The sequence below is a fragment of the Lycorma delicatula genome, chromosome 5 (genome assembly GCF_047948215.1).
Source record: "Lycorma delicatula isolate Av1 chromosome 5, ASM4794821v1, whole genome shotgun sequence".
Classification (NCBI taxonomy): domain Eukaryota; kingdom Metazoa; phylum Arthropoda; class Insecta; order Hemiptera; family Fulgoridae; genus Lycorma; species Lycorma delicatula.
In genome coordinates, this window is record NC_134459.1 from 156,086,910 (window position 1) to 156,109,639 (window position 22,730).

Here is a 22,730-nt window from a genome sequence, read left to right on the forward strand (position 1 = left end):
GCTCCAGAATTTTTTTTTGTCAGAATTGGATGGTCCCAAATAGGCCAGTGAAACCTGCCATTTCTTATTTTGAAGATTAGAATTGCCCTGCAAGGCCGTCGGATCTAGTATCTTGTGATTAATTTTTATGGAGTTATTTGAAGAGTAACATATATACCGATAACCCACAGACACTCCTCCCTGAAGTAAAAGAATTAAATGCGCCACTTACTGAAAAAATTGACAGACATGTGAATATGCAGTTGAAAATTTTGTAATAAGTGGACACTGCCTACAGAACCATGGTGCATTTGGCAAACACATCTTCCATATTTAACCTCATAAAAATTATTAAATATTGTTAACAGAAAAAGTAAGTTTTTCTTAATTAAAATATCAGTTCTTATTGTGTCACCCATTATATATATTTTTACACCCATTTTAAATATTTCTACTTTAGTTTCTCATACAACAGAAAAGATAAGAAGCTATTCTCAACTTCTGAGTACAATGAAATATCTTAATGATGTGTTGAAAATTCTGCTGTTTATCTACTACTATCTTAGCCAACTTAATTTTATTATTAAATAAAAATCTTCACCTTCTATAACATTTTCAAATGCAACACAAAAGTGCATGATATCCCAGTGATGGCACATTTAAAACGAACACCTGTAAACCTACAGATAATATTATACATAATAATCAGCATGTCGCAATAAATAAATTACTACCTATGAAACAAAAAAATCAGAAGGAAGCCGAATGGAAACTTACCAGTTTGTATAAAAAGCACTTTTATTATCTTCTTTTATTAAAATACTATCTACACTACTACTGAAGGCCACTTTTGAAATAAGCTGTGAAAAATATTATAGTTGTTACAGCCTTAAGTTTTTTTTATGTTAAAAGCTTTGTTTTTAATGCCATTTAAAATGATGTGTTACAACTGCCATTCTATCCATTTAATTTTTGATTTGCATCTTCCCATGTTTCCTTGGAGTCATATCAAACAGATTATTAAAGAGAACATTTGCTAAGTTTTATTTTTCTTTGTAAAATTATTTAAAATTCCCTTACTTTATTAATTTACCTGATATACTTGATACCATGCAAATTAATTTTTTCAGTAATGTTTTGAATAAAACAGTAATACGGTAATTATTGCAATTATTTACTATTTAAATAATCAAAACATTACTGTTTAGTCAAGGTTACCGGGGGTAGGTTAAGTTTGGCTAGTTTTTAATTTGTAAAATACGTCAATATGTTTTGAATAAAACAGTAATACGGTAATTATTGCAATTATTTACTATTTAAATAATCAAAACATTACTGTTTAGTCAAGGTTACCGGGGGTAGGTTAAGTTTGGCTAGTTTTTAATTTGTAAAATACGTCAATATGGGTAATGTTTGAAATGACCGGTATAAAAGAGCATGTTAGTGTGTTATCAGGTATTTCTCCAACTGGTTATTGTTAATATCAATATTTCCTGCCATTTTGAAAAACGCACATTCCTACTGAACTCTTATTGGACATTAAAAATATATTGATTTTTGGACAGTTGTTTAAAAAATTATTTTTTTATAGGAGGAGGAGAATTCCAAAAAAGATCCTGTAGTTTTAGTAACAACTAAAAAAAGTAATAAAATAATTTATACATTAAAACTTTATTTAATATTTATTTTTGCTGATAAGTTTTTTTAACCTTTAGATGCGTTATGCTGTACTATTATTATGGCAGTGAAAATTCAGTCCCACAGTGTTTTTTCGTAATACTACGCTTCGCGTAATGCTATAAGCTGTGGATGTGTAAAATGACTTAATTTACTTAGTAATATAGGGGAATCGTATCATTAGTAACTGCCAACACCCAGTTTAAAAATCATAATAGAAGAATATACACATGAAAAAGCCAGGTGATACTGCAAGGTATCAGATAGATTAATCATGGTTAAGCAAAAATTTAGAAATCAACTCGTTAACTGCTAAACTTACCCTGGAGCAGACATTGATAGCGACCATAATTTGGTGATAATGTAGATTGGGTTTAAAAACCTGAAGAAAAGGTGTCAGATGAATCTGTGGAATTTAGAGAAGCTTGAGGAAAAAGAGGTAAAGAACATTGCAAGAGATCTGAGTAATAAAGATAAAGAAGAAAATGTACAAGAATGGGAGAATGTTAAAAAGGAAATTCTTAAATCAGCAGAAGCCAACCTAGGTGGAACAAAGAGAACTGGTAGAAAACCTTGGATTTCAGAGGATATATATTGCAGCTGATGGATGACATAGAAAATATAAGAATGCTAATGATGAAGAAAGTAAAAGGAATTATAGACAATTAAGAAATACTATAAACAGGAAGTGCAAACTAGCGAAAGAAAAATGGATTAAAGAAAGTGGAAAGAGAAATGAACATTGGTAAAATAGACGGAGCATACAGGAAAGTTACTGAAAATTTTAGGGTACATAAATTAAAATCTAATAATGTGTTAAACAAAGATGGTACACCGATTTATAATACGAAAGGTAAAGTCGCTAGGTGGGTGGAATATATTGAAGAGATATACGGAAGAAATTAATTAGAAAATGGTTAATTAGAAAATGTTATAGAGGAAGAAGAGGAAATCGAAGAGGATGAAAGGGGAGAAACAATACTGAGATCTGAATTTAAGAGCATTAAAAGATTTGAATGGCAGAAAGGCTCCTGGAATAGAAGGAATATCGGTAGAATTACTGAGCAGTGGAGGTGAGGAAGCAATTGATAGATTATAGAAATTGGTGTGTAATATATATGAAAAACAGGAAGTTCCATCGGACTTCAAAAAGAACGTTAAAGTCATGATACCAAAGAAAGCAGGAACAGACAAATGTGAAGAATACAGAACAATTAGCTTAACTAGCCATGCCAAAAATCTTAACTAGAATTCTGTACATAAGTATTGAGAGGAGAGTGGAAGAAGTGTTAAGAGACCAATTTGGTTTCAGGAAAAGTATAGGGGCAAGGGAAGCAATTTTAGCCCTCAGATTAATAGTAGAAGGAAGATTAAAGAAAAACAAACCAACATGCTTGGCATTTATAGACCTAGAAAAGGCATTCAATAACGTAAACTGGAATAAAATTTTCAGCATTTTTTGAAAAAATTAGGGTTCAAATACAGAGATAGAAGAACAATTAAGAAGAATTACTGCGCAGTGCAGGTGAGGAAGTGACTGATAGATTATACAAACTGGTGTGTAATATTTATGAAAAAGGGGAATGTATGTCAGCTCCAAAAAAAGTGTTGTAGTCATGATACCAAAGAAAGCAGAGCAGATAAATGTGAATACAGAACAATTAGTTCTGTATTCACATGTATCACATGTATTCGCATAACTAGTCATGCATCAAAAATCTTAACTAGAATTCTATACAGAAGAAGTGAGAGGAGAATGGAAGTATTAGGAAAAGACCAATTTGGTTTTAGAAAAAGAATAGGGACAAGGGAAGCAATTTTAGGCCTCAGTTTAATAGTAGAAGGAAGATTAAAGAAAAACAAACCAACTTGGCATTAACCAATACTTGGCATTTAAAAAAAATAGGGTTCAAATACAGAGACAGAAGAAAAATTGCTAACATTTACAGGAACCAAACTGCAACAGTAATAATTGAAGTACATAAGAAAGAAGCCGTAATAAGAAAGGGAGTCTGACAAGGATGTTCCCCATCACCATTACTTTTTAATCTTTACATAGAACTAGCAGTTAATGATGTTAAAGAACAATTTAGATCCGGAGTAATAGTACAGGGTGAAAATATAAAGATGTTAAGATTTGCTGATGATATAGTAATTCTAGCTGAGAGTAAAAAAGATTTAGAAGTGACAATGAACAGCATGGATAAAGTCCTACGCAAGAACTACTGCATTAAAAAAAAAACAAAAAACATGATAGTAATGAAATGTAGTAGAAATAATGAAGGTGGACCACTGAATGTGAAAATAAGAAGAGAAAAAATTATGGAGGTAGAATTTTGTTATTTGGGAAATAGAATTACTAAAGATGGACAAAGCAGGAGCGATATTAAATGCCGAATAGCACAGGCGAAACGAGCTTTCAGTCAGAAATATAATTTGTTTACATCAAAAATTAATTTAAATGTCTGGAAAAGATTTTTGAAAGTATATGTTTGGAGTGTCCCTTTATATGGAAGTGAAACTTGGGGATCGGAGTATCTGAGAAGAAAAGATTAGAAGCTTTTGAAATGTGGTGCTATAGGAGAATGTTAAAAATAAGATGTGTGGATAAAGTAACAGATGAAGAGGTGTTGCAGCAAATTGATGAAGAAAGAAGAGACAGACTTATAGGCCACATATTTAGGCATCCTGGAATAGTCACTTTTATATTGGAAGGACAGGTAGAAGGGAAAAATTGTGTTGGCAGGCAACATTTGGAGTGTGTAAAACAAATTGTTAGGGATGTAGGATGTAGGAGGCATACCGAAATGAAACGACTAGCACTAGTTAGGAAATCTTGGAGAGCTGCATCAAACCAGTCAAATGACTGAAGAAAAAAAAAGGCTTTATGTAATTACATTTATAAATTATTTTTTATTATAAATCGCAATTGCTATACATACATTTATATATATTATATATATATAAAACATTATTAATCTTGTAAATGTATATGTAAATTCCTTGTATTGTAATTTATATGTGTAATATTATTAAACTTGTAAGCCTATATGTAACATCATGTAATTAGTAATTTAGTCCTTGGAGACTGATCTAGATTGGTCTGACGACAGAGACGTAGTACAGAGCCATGAATCTGTCAGGATCTGTGTGAACTATATGGAGTCGAGTGCAGCCAAACAGAGCCACTGAATCGTCAGGAGCCAAGTGCAGCTGAACAGAGCCATTTATTCATTTGAGCTGTGTTAATCTGACTGTAGCCAAGTACAACTGAATGGAGCTATCAGAAAGATTTTTAAATAACATGAATGAAATGAGTCTATACATACTGCCCCCCAAAAATCATATGATATATGAATTTAATTATTATAAACAATAAAATGAATCAAGGTTTTTTTTATAAATATATGATTTTTGCAATTACAAGTAAGTTACATAAAAGGTACAATTTATAATGAGTATTTGAAAAAATAACAAGTTTAGTTGTATAAATGTATAATAATATAATTAACATATTGTTACTGTCACAATTGAGTAATTTGCTCTTTACATAATCATAATTAAACTAATACAAATATTTAGTCAGGTTACAAATATTAAAACAATATTTATAAGTGTGTTCACAGACATTTTATAAAAATACAATCAAATGAAATTAAAGAAAACATGTGTATAAAATAGTTAAATTGACAGAAAATATTACAAAAAAGAAAATATATTATTTGAATTAATCATTTGGGATTGGTAACGGGCATAATTTATAAATAGGTCTTAATGGATCGTTAGCCATTTGCAAATCAGCAACTCTTACAAGATTCTCAGGTTTTCAATATGTGGGTAGAGAATTTTTGTTGGTAACTAATACCCAAACACAAAGATTACATGATGGAAAATGCCATTTATTGTGTTGCTGCAAGTAGTCCTTAGATCATTGGCTCCAAATAGATTGAACAAATTTTTGGAGTAATTGCCAGCAGCCTAATTGATTAATTATAAGTTCTTGGTAATCGGGATCAGGTAAGTTGATATGCTACCTTCATATGAGCAAAGTTGTCTAAACCCATTATGAGATCATCAACATAAAAATCATTTCAAATGGACTTATATGCAAGTGGAAATACATTTTCAATTTGAATTAAATACAATGTGGCCAAATATGGTACACAAACGGTCCCATATGTAATGTGTAGTTTTATCTCCTGATCTGGAGAATCACTCCAAAGTATATGTTGTAAATTGGAATTACTAGAACTTAATACTTGATACATTTTAGCTACGTCAGACAATGGATTATGAATCTAAGCAAAATGGAAATTAATATTGTTGAACTACATTTCCAATTAATAGAATATCGTTGAGGGATAAACCGTTAGTGGTTTTTGATGAACCGTCAAAGACAACTAGAATTTTAGTAGTTAAACTTGATGGTTTAAATACTGGATGGTGGGATAAATAATAGACAATCTATTTGTTAATTAACAAATCATTGGAATTAAGTAATGACATGTAACCTAATTCTAAATATTCTTGAATGAAAGTCCTTGTTAATTAGTTTTCTTTCTAATGATATTAATATTTTTTTGGTATTAACGAATCACCTAATTGAATGTTATTATTTGTGTGCAGTAACGCGACACAACAAATTTGCGCTGATTGTTTCTTGTAGTACTGGTTTGAAAATGTTTTTCACATGTCAAGGTTTTATTACCTGAAGCATCATCAGTATTAATTTCTTAAAGTTTCCAGAAATTCTTGAGTAAAGCTGATAGATGTTTATAAATTATGTACAAGAAAGGATGCGACATTATTGTTGCCTTCAATGATATTAGGACGGCGACCGCTATATATGCTAATTTAGTTCCTGTACAATGTGATATCTTAAATTACAAATAAATTTCCCAGGAAGGATAAGACTCAAAACGAATTGAATTCAAATCAGTACAGCAATATTATTTGCTATATTGAATTTGGGATCTGCTAAAAGTATATTACGAGGAAGATTACATGTCAAATGTGGTTGATAAGGCATTCAGGAATATCAGGAAAAACAGCACTTATAAAAAGTTTTTATAACTTGAATATAAGTGTAACACTGTATTTGGATTTGAATAATGAATTATTTACATCTGAAATGGACTGATTATTTTTACTAAGTTTAAGACCTAATTTGCGGGCAAAATTAAATGCACAAAAATTTTCTTGTTAACCAGAATCTACCAGTAATCTACACGAATATGTATTTAATTTTAAGTATTACATACAGCCGTTGACAAAATTATATTTTCATTTGAACGATTTTTAAACTAACAATACGTTATACTTTCAGGCTTAATGCCATCTACCTTAAAATGATTAATTTTTATCATATGAATGAGTGTATTGTGTTTCTTATCATATATCTTACAATAACTCTTTGAATAACACTCATTATTAGAATGGCCTTAAATAAATTTAAAAAACTATTATTTGTCAAAAAGGTTTTATGATCATCAATGGAAAAATTAAAACGTTCCTTACATTGATATAAGCAATGATTTGAATTACAAAATGAACCTGGATAAAAATTTGATTTTGTATAATAATTAACATTATGTCCTTTAAATTGTTTATTAGGATTTAAAAAATATTTATTAGGTTTGTAAAAATAGGAGAGAAAAGATTATGGAGGTAGAAGAATTTTGTTATTTAGGAAGTACAATTACTAAAGATGGATGAAGCAGGAGCGATATAAAATGCCAAATAGCACAAGCAAAATGAGCTTTCAGTCAGAAATATAATTTGTTTACATCAAAAATTAATTTAAATGTCAGAAAACCATTTTTAAAAGTATATGTTTGGAGTGTAGCTTTACATGGAAGTGAAACTTGGACGATTGGAGTACCCAGGAAGAAAAGATTAGAAGCTTTTGAAATACAGTTGCACATTTAACACATTTGCATTTTATATACAAACGTGTTATGTTATTAGTAATCAGATGATGTCATCTGGTTAGATAGTACAATAAACACTGCTCACCCATCTAGCCTAAGCCAGTCAACAGTTCGGTTGACAATGAATGTTTAAAAATCAGATGGGTGGATAAAGTGACAAATGAATAGGTGTTGTGGCAAATTTATGAAGAAAGATGGCATTTGGAAAAATATAGTTAAAAGAACAGGTAGACTTATAGGCCACGTATTAAGGTAACTATGTGTAATCGTAAAGATCTATTAACAACAGCCGTTTTTGCTGAAACAAATTATGAATTACAAAAACTATTTTGCAAAAAATATCAGAAATCTAACACCTGTTTTTTATTTATTATTTTCATGTATTAAATTGTACACGTTATAAAATCCAAATATCTTATTGGTATTTTATGACAATACACGAGCTGAAAGTTTTCTCCTTGCAAACTTCTGTGTCTAGTGTACTAGTATTGTACTACTGTTGTGTTTGCATTTTATATACAAACGTGTTATGTTATTAGTAATCAGATGATGTCATCTGGTTAGATAGTACAATAAACACTGCTCACCCATCTAGCCTAAGCCAGTCAACAGTTCGGTTGACAAAGACAGGGGGCAAACCTTCAGCTCATGTAGTGTAATTGGTCTATGTCTCACTATGTCTAAATGTAGTACAGATAAGAAAACTAGAACAAAACACCTTATTTTCTAAAGAAAACAACGTTACCATTTATTTAAAAAATATTTTGTCATAATTATTCTAACATATTTGCAGAATGCCATCAAAGTAAGGAGCAAGGTGACAATTAATGACATAAGAGCTTTTAGTAGCTCTGAGCTGAAATTTTGATGCTACATGTTGGAAACCTACGTAATCGCTGCTTTAGAAAAATTGTCTTTATATATATATAAAAAAAAAGAAGTAATTGTGTGGTCATTTTGTATAAATGAAATTGAGAAATCAAATGTATCATTTGTTGCTGAAATGCAAGTCTGATCAGAAAGATCCAGGCAAAAATCACACAGATGTATCACAACCACTGTTCTCACAACTGCTGATTAACGTTTTAGTCTGCTCAGTTGAAGAACCACCACTGGGATAAAAAAATTTTCAGTGAAGGCTGAGAATTCCTTATCTTAATTATTTCATTATGCAGCTTTCCTTTATTGTGCAAAGTCTAAGGCTTTCAGCCCCTATTGCTCAGTACAAAATAATTACACATATAAAAAAAATCATAACTTCTCTACCTCTTCTCGACTGACTGAATTCTGAGTATTATTTTTTCCTGCCTGTGGGAAACATTTTTAATGAGCCAGGTATTGTATAAGGAAACATTGAAAACATTTCTTTTGTTAAACATTATCATCCATATTTAAATGTTAAATATGCTACTGCTACTCACTTTACAAATTATTCTACAAATTGTAATCTTTTACAATCAAATAATTTGGAAACTGAGGTGGTAATTCTCCTGATTTAGTTTTTTTTAAATTACTGACATTATTGTTAATATTGCTTACGGTGAAATTCTTTATTGTAATAAATATCTAGCTTTAGAAATACCATTACCTAATATACAGGGTGATTCAGGAGGATAGGGCAATACTTTGACAACTCATTCTAGAGGCTAAAAATAAGAAAAAAGTTCATATAAACATAGGTCTGCAAACGCTTCATTAGAGAGTTATACAGGTGAAAAATTTCACCCGAGTTTAAGTTCCTCCGGGTAAATTAAGGCTTTCTGAAATTCTGGAATGGTCAATTAAGGGGCAAATTCAATTGTTTCTTATGGTTTTTGAGCTGGGAAATCAAAAAAAAATAGGTCCCAGAACTGTATCTCTATTAGTTTCTAAGATATCCCATGTAAAACGCCAAAAATAGGGTCAAAAAACACATTTTTTACGTTTGACGTACAATAACGCTGCTAAATTGGCAATAAATCATACATTTTTTAAACATAAATTGTAGAGAATTTAATTATAAGAAGATTGATGTAAATAATGTCAACAGAAAACAAATAAAAATTTTAAACATCTTGACTTTTAACTAACTTTTACTAGGTTTGAACCTGAGAACCTTTGACTTCAAAATCAGCTGTTAAAAAACTGATTTATGAGTTAACCAGTAGAAAAACTTGGTGGGATAAACATATACATATACACATACACGCACACACAAGTTAAGAAATAAACTACATGTAATCCAAAATTTATTTATTAGGTAATATTGAAAAGTTAACACAGTGGTGCACCAATTTTCCAGATGTCCAACTAACTACACTTTCTTTCTTTCTTTTTCCTGTTTAGCTTCCGGTAACTACCGTTTAGATAATACTTCAGAGGATGAATGAGGATGATATGTACGAGTGTGAATGAAGTGTAGTCTTGTACATTCTCAGTTCGACCATTCCTGAGATGTGTGGTTAATTGAAACCCAACCACCAAAGAACTCCGGTCTCCACGATCTAGTATTCAAGTCCGTGCAAAAATAGCTGGCTTTACTAGGACTTGAACGCTGTAACTCTCGAATTCCAAATCACATGATTTGGGAAGACGCATTCACCACTAGACCAACCCGGTGGGTTGCAACTAACTACACTGCTTAAATTCGGACTAGGTAATTAAAAAAAAAAACTAACACATTATTTGAAAAAATTTGCTTCAAAAGGACTTTATTTTATCAATCTTTATTTTACTGGATTTAACTGAACCTTTGCATTTAGCAAAACCAATATGTATATTTAGGCCTTTTTTAAACTAATTAAAAAAGAATATTTCTAAACATTGCCTTTTTAGTAATCACACTACTGTTTTTTTTCTTACACTACATATATTCAAAGTTTTATTTTAATATTATTGAAATACGTTTATTTTTCTATATATTTTCCTTAGCATGTTACAGATTAGATATTAGAATGATATGTACAGTATGTATAATAGCCGTTTTTTTTTTTAAATTACCATTTCCAATTATCCAGCTTTGGCCTTGCAAAGGCCATCTGAATAATTGGTGTTCCATTAAATGCAAAATCAAATATCCTTACCCCTTCATTTTCAACTTTTAAATTTTCTAATTTAACCAAGTTGGTCTCTTCAATTGCTAAAGGATCTTTTTCAATATCACCATTAATAATATCCAGCGGTTCCTCTTTCAGTTGTACTAAATCTGCTTGCTGTAATAAAAAACAAAATATAAATGCTACAAAGAAATATGATAATGATTTTTTGTATAATTTATAAAATAAAAATAAATTTATTTATAAATAAATAATTAGTTAACACAACTTTTACTAAGGTAGAACGATAAACTTGTTCTCATTTTAAAGCTTATTTGATGCTCTTTCATATAATACACAAAACTATATTTTCATAAATTATGATTTAAGTGTCACCACGTTTGACCTTGAATTTCAGAAAAACCAGTCTATAATTTTTTTAATATACATATATATATTTATATATATATTATATATGTATATATATATGTGCGCTATTTGACATTATACTATGAAGCAGTTGAGAAAATTTGAAACGGGGACTGCTTTGGGATCAGGAGATAAACAAAATAATGTGTCACCTGTTAGCAAAATTTACTTTTTTAAAAAATGAGTAATTAGTTTTTTATAACAAGACTGCAATGAATATTAATTAAGTCAAAATGATGTTGAAAATCATTTAACTTTATGCTTAATAGTGAAATTAAGTTAATAATTGTAAGTAAAACAATAAATTTCAGACATTTCTAAATGATCATAAAAACACAAAGTATAAAACATAATTATGTGCAAAATATCATTCTCAAGACTTATCTCTTCTAATATAAGAGCTACAATAATATAAATAATAACTGTATGACTAATAATTAAAATATAATAAAGTACATCTTTAAATAATTACAGTTACAGCAATTGTGATCTGTACATTTTGACAGTCTTAAAATCTTGCACAATATACAAAAAGTAAGGCAAATCAATAATAATTTCAAATTAAAGTTTTAAAAATTCTTAAATTTGCTGTTTCATTCCAGTAGCTGTTATTTTAAATAAATATTTTAATTTATATTAATTTTAACAACAGTCTCATAAAATAAATCAACAGCACTTATGTACGGTTTTTTTCTGATTAGTCTGTGGAATGTAACGTATTACCTCAGAGGATGATATACATGAATGTAAATGAAGTTTAGTCTTGTAAAATCTCAGGTCGACCAATCCTGAGATATATGGTTATAATTGAAACCCAACCACCAAAGGAAAACACTGTTATTAATGTTCTAGTATTCAAATCTGTATTAAAGAAAGTTCTAAGGTTCAAATCCTAGTAAAGGTAGTACAGAAGTAAAGAAGTGTACTTTTAAACAGATTTGAATACTACTAGATCAAGGATATTGGTGTTCTTTGGTGGTTGGGTTACAATTAACTGCTTATCTCAGCAATGGTCGACCTGGGATTACAATCCATTTACATTTATATATATCATCCTCTGAAGTAATATCTTGCAGCGATTCCAAACGCTAATCAGAAAAAGAGAGAATGGTAACGTACTAATTAATTTTTCGAAGTAATGCTTCTAAATAATTTAATTTTTAATAATGTTTTAATAAATGTAATCTGTTATTTTCATTGGCTTTCAATTATTGCTACTTAAAAATTATACAAAGGACATTAGTATAAAGTTAAATTTTAAAAGTGTTTATATGGTTATTTGAAATACCTTACCATTTATCTGTCAGTTTTTTATTTGCCCGAGTAATTTCCTTTTCAGATAATGTTTACCTATGTCCTGAAACAGTTTTCGGGTTAACTTGTGTTAGTGTTTCCTGTTGAGGTAATATTAGAATATCAATGTGTGCTAGAAAAACATAAGAGGAGATGGACCTTGAAAGTGAGTTAAAATTACACTTCTGTTGATTATTTTGTAGATAATACACAAGCTAACCACCAAGCACCATTATAATGCACAAGACAAAACCTTTTATATCAGAAATTTAAGGAAAACCAACTTCTCTTTCGTGCAAAACTTTAAGTTGTTCATATTCTTCATTTTTGATTTAAAACATCCTTTCCTGACTGGTAAAAAAGCATACAACTTCTGAGTACCTGAGATTGCCATTGCTTTTGCTAAATACTTTTCTTCTTCCTGATACTTTTCGTTTGAAATAAACATGAAATTCATATTTTTAATATTTGACCAAGCCTAATCATAAAGCTGAGCGACTTTAATATTTTCCTTAGCATGTTACAGATTAAATATTAGAATGATATGTACAGTATGCATAATAACCGTTTTTTTAAATTACCCTTTCCAATTATCCAGCTTTGGCCTTGCAAAGACAATCATTTTCAACTTTTAAATTTTCTAATTTAACCAAGTTGGTCTCTTCAATTGCTAAAGGATCTTTTTCAATATCACCATTAATAATATCCAGCGGTTCCTCTTTCAGTTGTACTAAATCTGCTTGCTGTAATAAAAAACAAAATATAAATGCTACAAAGAGATATGTTAATGATTTTTTGTATAATTTATAAAATAAAAATAAATTTATCTCTAATTCAATCACCATACACATTAACAGTGCAGCTATAGTTAAATTATTATTAGGTGAGTTTAATTTACATAGTTTTGTGAGGGAAAACCAGTAAAACACTTGTAAAATGTTACCTAATATATTTACCACATTGACCATAATCTGAATTCTAATCTTATACCAACTGATAAATACATACCAGATTATAAAAATATAAATTTTGTAAGATACAAAATTTCCTTAATGAGTTTGATTCGAAATAATATTAATTTTTTTACAGCCACTTAAACTTGAAGCTTTTGAATGAAATATGGAAATGGAATTTTGTAGCAGAAGAAAATTATCATGCTTGACTGGGAATTGATATTCATCATTATATAGAAATTTTTACAGAGGAATTGCAACAATGTATTGAAAATATTGTCCTGCACTAAAAGTACTTACAAAAAAAACAACACATTTTTTAAAGTGTTTTTCTAATGTACTTATAATCACTATTATTAATCCCTTACCAGTCTTTAAAGGAATATTCTGATGCATCTGACATCTACTTGTCTGGTGATAACTCGCTCTGTGTTATAATATTTCATCATTTCAGTTTTTCTTTTTTTTTAGTATTCTGCAATAGACAGTGCTAACTGTTTGTTTTAATACAGTATATAAAATGACGGATTTTCATGTGTATTTGATCATACTCACCTGACCCGCTGTGATGACGTGTTGTCTATTTACAGTGATCTGTGAAGTCACTTGGAACACTATTTTTCTTATTATTGTGCAAAGTGAAATTCTATAAATATATCAGTATATAAATGTATTATTATGGAAATATTTTGTGTGTAGGTGGTAAACTTATAAAGCTTATTGTGTAAATTTTTGTATATATGCTTTATGGAAAATCTGCAAATATTTGAGCGTGTACATTTCTGTGTGCACATTTGCATATGTTTATATGTGTGTGTGTAATAAAATGCATTCTGGATGGAAAAAGTTTACAGAACTGAATTAAAAATTTGAACTTCCAAATGCAACAACTTCACAAAAATTCAGTTAGCGCCGATATGTGGTCCATCTGGATCTACCCTGCAGAATTTTGGAGGTTCTGTAAGTGAACTAAATCAGAAACCCTCTACAATTAACAGCTGTAGTTGTAACTGGGATTTGTCCTACACCCAATGCTGACTGCCTTTGAAAGTAAAATATGGAAGGATCTTTTAGGAAAATTCTGCTGTCACAACTAAAATAGAGTGGGAAAAGACTGCACTTGAATATGGCAGGCAGCCATCTGAAGGATAATGACAAATTGGAGCAACTGGAATCACTTACAACACAGACTAAAAACACAAAAAACAAAATAAATAGAAAACAAATACATTATACAGCTACAAATAACATTCACTCCTTTCTGCAAACTGGAAAACTAAAACCTCATGATTGAATTGGACTAACAGATTACATGAAATAAGAAAAACCAACCAGGAACCGTGGATAACAAGAATATAGTATACAACAGTGTTACCAGAGAGTGATGAAGCAATACCTGCAATTTGGAACTGGATTTCTAGTAAATCTAATAAAAATAGATTCCACAGTAAATTTTAAAGCACAATCCCCAAGAATAACAACCATCACACTAAAACCAAGAAAAAGGTTTACACAATCATAAATGCCATGTTCCAACTAAATGACAGAAGTAACTACGATAAATCTAAAAAAGAAGTGAAAAATTTCTGGAAACTCCTCAACCAAACAATAAACCAAATAAATAGAAATTACACAAATTCAAACAGAAGCTTTTAATATCTAACTGGGCAGAGAAAGAAGGTACAGAGATATCATTGAAAAGTGGACGCCACAGAAAAGGACCAACAAATATGGACAAAAACTTGTGGAACTCTACAGCACATATAACCTATCTAAATCAACATACTTTAAAAGAAAACGAAACAAACTTAACACATGGAAACACCCAGATTGGACTAAAGGGGAGTGGCAGCTAGACTATGTATGCATAGACAAGGCATTTCATAGAGAAATATACAATGTTCTGAGAGAAATAGACACTGGTTCTAACAACTAACTAATCAAAATAAAGATTTAATCCACAAAAAAGAAAAAATAACACAGGGAGAAGAAAGACATCTATGACCCGCTCCAAGTAATCAGAAGTGAGAAGTGTCAAGAAGAAAGAGATAAAAACACAAAATTACGACAATCTGGAAGAAATCATTCAAACACTAAAAAAATATAATGAACAAACTGGCACCTAAAAATCCCCATAAAAAGCACCTATGGTGGAACTGTAAGTGTGATAAAGTGTAGGAAGAAAGACACAGAGTACGGTTAAAGTTGCAAAGCCACAAAATGGAAAAAAAACACCAACCGATTGAAAAAACACCAGAAAATTGTTCTCCAAAACAATAAGGAAAATAAATAAGACGATCACAAGAACTCCTAAACTCTTGAGACTATTACTAAAGTACTACAAAGGTACGCAGAATCCCCCAACACTGATGCTAAAAGATAAAAATTATAGACAAGCACACAATAACAAAGAAAATGCAGAAATAATAGCAGAAGCATTCAATAAATTATTTAACTGCGAGGATACCACAGAACCCGTAGAAATAAACACAAACATAATAATTAAAACAAAGACAGAAAAGATAAACAACACCCCCTCCCCACAATGAACAATACAAGAAGTATGAAATGCCATCACAAAACTTAAAAATTTTACAGAATCTTCTCAAGAATCTTATACAGCAAAATTGAAGACCTATAAGAGGAAGAACAAGGTGACTATCAGGGAGAATTCAGATCATGAAGAAGCTGTGCTAAACAGATAACACTAAAGTTAATGATGGTGTTGGATAAAGTTAACTAAAAAAAGAAAAACACAGCTCGTATTTGCCAAAAGAAATTGGACTTTAATGAGAAAGAAAAACAACTTAATTTGAGTTAAATCATAACCTTAAAAACTAAAAAGAAATTATGAAAATAACGTAATTTGATGATACATAAGAATTTCAAATGAAATCAGCATAGCAATAATATTAAATGAAAAAATACATGAATATACACTTTTAAATACACATTTTTAACAAAACCTGCAAAAGAGAACATGAAACACCTTAATTTTAATTATAAATTTAGAAAAACATAACATCAATAAACATAGTATGTCTGAAAAACTATTGCCTAGCTGACAAATGCAGTAATAATGAAAATTAGGAATGAACAAATGTCATTAACTTAGAAAAATGAATTACAGTAAATCTTAATTGGCACTGGCCTTTCCTGATTTATGACCAACAAACTTAGCATTAAATAATTAATACAAGTCTAGTTTAGTGTAGAAAAAAGGCCACAATGATATTCTAGTACAAAAGAGTTAATAACAATAATCAAATCGTGATAAGTAAACATAAAAATAAAGAGTTAATTATAATATAATCGCGTTGAAATTAATTGAGCATGTGAAATAGGTTGCAGCTGAACAATGACAACCTTATGTAAGTAACCTATCATGACTGTACTTGAGTAAATGGTTTTGTGAACTACACTTGAAAGTGAAAATGCATAAGATACGATGAACTGAATGTTCCACCAATTTTTACTGATAAAATAACTGTTTATACGTAATAAATAATGAAAATTAAACTTGCCTGTAGCACACAAATATTAGTAAACGACGAACTCGTGAATGAAGGTAAATGAATACATACAGTAATTCCTGGGCGTAGTCCGCCGTGGTGTATCAGGAACGCAGGGGTGAGACGTGGTGTAGAGTTAGACTAATATGTAGAAGATATGTAGCAACGAGGTTGGAGATTCTGGATCGAGGAAAATGTAATTTGCGATTTGAGAAGATTCGACGTCGATAGAAATGGTAGTTTGTAGTAATTGAAGCACTTTCAGGAGAAACGTAATAGTGAATTTGAAGAATAACTTAACGAAGAAACGAGGCTGGACGAACATAGAAAAACTGTGAAATCACGCAAACTGACGAGTAGAACTAGAAAATATTTTTGACACAGGAATACCGCATCGTGCATGCCAGTATGGAGGTGATGATGAGATTAGCACAAATCTTGAGAGCGGAACGTAAAGACGTGTTTACATTATGAAGGTCTGGTCAACTCTGCCGAAAAGATGGCGTGAGTGAAATGAGGGGAAGCCACAGCTAGACAGTGAACAGGAGAGAGTGTGTGTTGGCAACAAGAGTAGTGTCTTAGTGCTAGTATAAGAACGATTAGAGAGAAAGTGTTGGAATTCGAGACCGAAGACATAACAAAAATAATTCTGAATACGCAAGTTGAAGAAATGACATCAGAGCCGACAAAGAGAAATAGACTTCTAGGAACTATGACAGTATTGAAATTGGTCGAGAATAAAAAAAACACTAAAACTAATATATACATTAAGATTAAACAGCAATGAAATAATGCGTGATAGAAATGAGCTAACACCATAACCTTGAATTCATTGGAATAAAACGACTTTATGCTAACTGGCGTAAACAGATGGCATATTTCAAGAGAATGAGCAAACCACTAGCTATAACATTTATATACTTTAAAAAAGCCTACGATTGTATTCACAGACCCTCATTGCTATAAATTCTGAGACATTTAGGACTCTACCTAAAACTAATGAAAATGATAAAACTAACAATAACAAACATAAGAACTAAAGTACAATTTAATGAACTTTCAGACCCATTCATGAAACGCACAGGGCTGAGACAGGGGGATGGTCTATCCCTACTCTTGTTCAACTGCACCTTCGAATTCGTAATGAGGAGTGGTATTAAATAAATACCAAAAATATAAACATTGGAAGAAAGAAAACATAAAACTAAACTGCCTAGGCTTCATTGACGATCTAGAATACTAGGAGTAGAATCTCAAAGAAAGGAATAGAATGGGAAAGTAAGAAAACAGACAGGATGGGTGATTTCAGAGGAATTAAAAAAGGCAACATCTGACAGAATGAAGAAATACTGTGACAACAGGAAACTGAAACACCCTAACTAAACTTGACTAAAGTGGTCCAATGGAGGCTGTAAAAGTAGAAAAAAAAGAATACATTCTGCATGCCAACAAAATTGTATTTAAATTAAAAATTACATATTAGGTCATTTATTAGTCAAAATACATACGTTAAACCAAAAAATAAACAAGATAACATTCATTTCTGTAAAACAAAAAACAAGGAAACTGGTAATGGGTTAATAAGAAAAAGTTCCATTAACTTCATAAAACTACTTATTATCAAAAATTATTTAAGATAAAAGTATACACGAGGGTGTGCTGAAAGGTTCCTGGCTTTGATTCCTTGTAGTTGAAATAGAAAAACAACTTTGGGCTCATTGAAAGTTTGAAATCTTAGTATGTAACTGTGTAAATATCAGGTGTTGAGGATTCGCACAATTTTTTTTGTTGTAAAAGCCAAGATGGCAGAGTCTCAAGCAAGTTTCTTGTCAGTGGAGTTACGGGTCCTCATGAAATTTTTGTTTCTCCAGGGAAAGTCAGCAAAGATCATTCACACTGAGATGTCACAAATACTGGGAGAGAAGTGTGCTTCCTACAGCACTGTGAAAACTTGGATATCTTGTTTCAAGACTGGCCATTTTACTGTTTGCCCCACAGTGGGCATCCTCAAATCGCAGTTGACACTGCAACATGACCGGCAAATATCTGCCAAAAAGATACCCAGACGCTGGACATCTTCAGGGAGCATTATTAATACAGCTTTCAGCATAATAGCTTTCAGCTAAGTGGGTGCCCAAATGTTTGAACTGTGATCAATGGAAGGAACAAGTTGAGATATCCAAAGCTGATTTGCACAATTTTGAAGCTCCAGAGGCCTTTTTGGCTAAGTTGGTGACTCAGGATGAAAATTTGCTTCACATTTATGATCCTGAAACCAAGGAACAGTCAAAGGAATGGTGCCACAGCAGTTCCCTGCAGCCAAAGAAGTTCTGCACCCAGAAATCAGCCAAAAAAGTGATGGCATCCGTTTTCTGGGACAAATACAGCACTCTGTTTGTGGACTATTCTAAAAAAGCTATTACAGATATAAAAGTTTTATTTTCTTAATGTGTACATTGCAATCTGTCTGACTAGTGAACAGCAAAGCAATGGCACCATGGTCAGTTGAATCAGGATGATATGCAAACAATGTAAAACTATATGTAAATTATGTAAAACTCAATGAGTTATGAAACTAAGTCCTACCATTCCCGAGACATATGGTACCACCAAAGCACGTCAGTATGCATGATTTAGTTTTTAAATCTGTATAAAAGCAACTAACGTTTAGTAAGTTTGAACCTGAAAACCTTTGACTTCGAACATCAGTTTTACACAACTGATTTACAAGTTAACCACTAGACCAGCCTGTGGGATAAATACATACAAAGTTAAGAAATAAACTCTAAGTAATCCAAAATTTACACATTAGGTAATAATAATAATGATGAAAAGATAATACAGTGGAGCACCAATTTTCCTGGTCCAACTAACTGGACTACTTAAATTCAGACTAGGTAATTTAAAAAAAAACTAAGACATTATAAATAAATCTTTGCTTCCAAAGGACTTTTTTTTTATAAATGTTTATTTTACTGGATTTTTTAAATGACTTTGCAATTCATTTAGCAAAAACATATACACATTAGGCCTTTGTTAAACTAATTATAAAAGCAAATTTCTACACATTGAATTTTTTCTACCACATTACTGGTTTTTTCTTACACTGTTCATATATACAAAATCTCATTTTAATTTTACTGAAATACATATATTTTTTATATACTTTTTTTTTCCAAAGTATTTTACCCATTAAATATTAGATTGATATGTCCAGTACATAAAATAATAACCGTTCTTTAAAATTAAACTTTCTAATTATCCAGCTTTGGCCTTGCAAAGGTCCATCTGGGTAATTGGTGTTCCACTGTATGCAAAATCTGATACCCTTACCCCTTCAATTTCAACATTTATATTTTCTGAGTTAACATAGTTGGTCTCTTCAATTGCTAAAGGATCTTTTTCAATATCATCATTAGTAATAATATTATCCAGTGGTTCCTCTTCCAGTTGCACTGAATCTATTTGCTGCAATAGAAAAGAAAATATGAATGATACAAAATAAATATGTTTATAATTATTTGTATAATTTATAAAATAAAAATAAATTGTAACTCTAATTAACTTACAACACACATTAACAGTGCAGCGACTTTTATATTATTAGGCGACTTTAATGTACAATTTGTTTAATGTACTTTAATGCACCTGTTTGTATCAGACACATCTTCCAGTTTAAAATCGGATAAAATAAGTCCAACAGAAAACAAGAAGGTAAAAACTTGAGAAAAATCCAAAGACCAATAAGAATACAAGAATATAAATGGAAATTATGAATACAACAAAACCAAGAAAATGCCAACATCCACCAGAAAAAGAACCAAATCTTTTTTAACGCTCACAAAACCGATCTTCTACCATATTTACAACAAAAAGAACAGAAATCAATAAATTTCAGTGGTTTTAAATAAAATGAAAATATTTGAAGGAGATAGTACAATATAGAAAAATGTTCAGAAAACTGTTGAAGATTTCAAAGAGAAGGATAAACAATAAACCAAGAAATAAAACACAAAGAAAGAGAAATTAAAGCAAAATATTGCTTCATAGTCCTCAGTTGGCCAAAAAAAAAAATTAAAAAAGCTTACATGCTCAGATGATTTATCAGTTTCAGTCATGTGGGGAGGTAAAAAAAAGCATATCATTTCTGCTACATTCTCCTGTTCAGTCTCTAATTTAATAACTTTATTAAGAGGCAGAGCTTCATTAATAAAAGTATTATTTCCAGGCGCATTCATTATCTGTAAAAAAAATAAATAAAAATTAAAAATATATCCATAATAAAATACATATACTGTTATAAACACATCTCTTGTAATTCCTTAAAGATTGTTCTTAATTTATGGTGGGTTAAATGAGGTTATGTTTGATATTGACGCAAGCATTCTTAATGAAAAGGATAAGAACAGCAAAATAATATTAACATGACAATTACCACGTGCAGCTCACCTTAAATCTGTCTGTGAGACCATGTGACATGGTCTCTCTCATAGCTTTCTATTCGTTTTCATTTACATTATCTTGTTCAAACATTGATAAAAATTGTTCTGTTTAAAATCGGATCACTTCTCAGACCCAGTTTGTGTTTCGTTTTTTATTAAAGTTGAACTTCCTGAATTTGCATTTAATTTTGATGTACATTATTTCAAACAATTGTTTAGTTTTCAGAGAAAGAGGTTTTGGACCACTTTTATTCAATTTCTTGGATAAAAAACCATAGTTAGCATCAAATTTACCCCTCAATTTGTACCCAAGAATTTTATTACTGATCAATGTACTGAGCTAAATGTTTTAACGGTCTGAAACTCCGTAATGAACAATTTTCTGACGTATTTATATGAACATTTTTCCTATTTTTGGCTATTGAACCATCTCCAGAGAGAATGCCGGACAATTTGGAATCATTCTGTATATTGAGTGATGATTTTATTTTTAAATGATTCCAGTGATAATGCTGATTTTGGCACCTATTCTGATGAAAACCCTGAATACAGATCAACATTTGATTAAACTAGTTGTAAATGACTAAACTAGTTAAATTTGATTAAACTAGTTGAAGTTTATATAGAATGATTCAGAGGAAAGTTATGCTGTAACTATGAATCTGTTTGAATTAGTACACAGCATGGTAGAAACACTTACCTGCTGTGATTGAAAATATATAAATTAAAATTGCTGTTATTAAAATAATAATTACTATTTATGTTTTCTGCTAAGATACTATAGTATCTACTATAGTATCTATGATGACTACTGTTTACCTTTCTTAACTTCATTCTTTTCACATGTTGTCACATTTCATTTCAGAACCACTCCACTGTCAATACTTATTGTACTCTCTCTTAGTATAATACGTAAGAAAAAACATATGTAAGAAGCATGTCAACATGTAATAAAAGAATGACGCTAGAAAATATACAAATAAATTACTTAAATCTTTTGAAAATGTTTAATTTCCGTTTACTTCAAAACCATACTCCAGGCAACACAAAATTGGAAGCTGCCATTCTGATTTTAAAAACAGAACCTCCCTCCGACAACCAAGCAGAAGGGTATCAATAAATTCCATTGTTATACTGACGTGCCTGCCTGCCCACCCTTGTTTGGTGAAGCTTTCACATTTATAACCTATTCAAGAGATTTCCAAACTTTTTCTAATTGGTACGCACTATTTTAGAACAAACATGTTTTTCAATATGCCCACAATAACAGCGGATACCAACAATGGGGAAAAATACTAACTAAAGAGAATTAAAAAGAAATGTAAAATGCAAGCTTGTTTAGATATATGTATATCAGTAAAGATCATGAACATAATAACAAAGTTAAATTCTGAATTTGAATTATAATTATATTATCACATGAAGTGGAAAATTATCTTCGGTTACATTACTTTAACAGAAAAATTTATAGCAATATAAACATGCAAAAATAATTTTACAA

The 22,730-nt window shown here is 30.5% G+C and overlaps 1 protein-coding gene across 6 annotated transcripts in view; it reads right to left on the reverse strand.

Annotated features, from left to right (window-relative positions):
* The window catches only part of LOC142325511 (uncharacterized), an 84,720-nt gene that overhangs the window by 16,458 nt on the left and 45,532 nt on the right, over positions 1-22,730 (reverse strand). For 4 of the 6 annotated variants that reach the window (XR_012756554.1, XR_012756551.1, XR_012756553.1 and 1 more), the window contains 4 exons: positions 20,876-21,028; positions 20,121-20,255; positions 12,904-13,065; positions 10,649-10,777 (listed from right to left, as the gene is read on the reverse strand). Coding sequence is in view for 1 of the 6 variants with exons in the window: in XM_075367368.1 (XP_075223483.1) it covers positions 12,913-13,065; positions 20,121-20,255; positions 20,876-21,028 (441 nt within the window). In the remaining 5 variants the exon portion in view is untranslated. Of the gene's footprint in view, positions 1-8,902; positions 10,778-12,903; positions 13,066-20,120; positions 20,256-20,875; positions 21,029-22,730 lie in introns of those variants that run through there. The other 2 variants (XM_075367368.1, XR_012756555.1) reach the window with 2 other exon arrangements.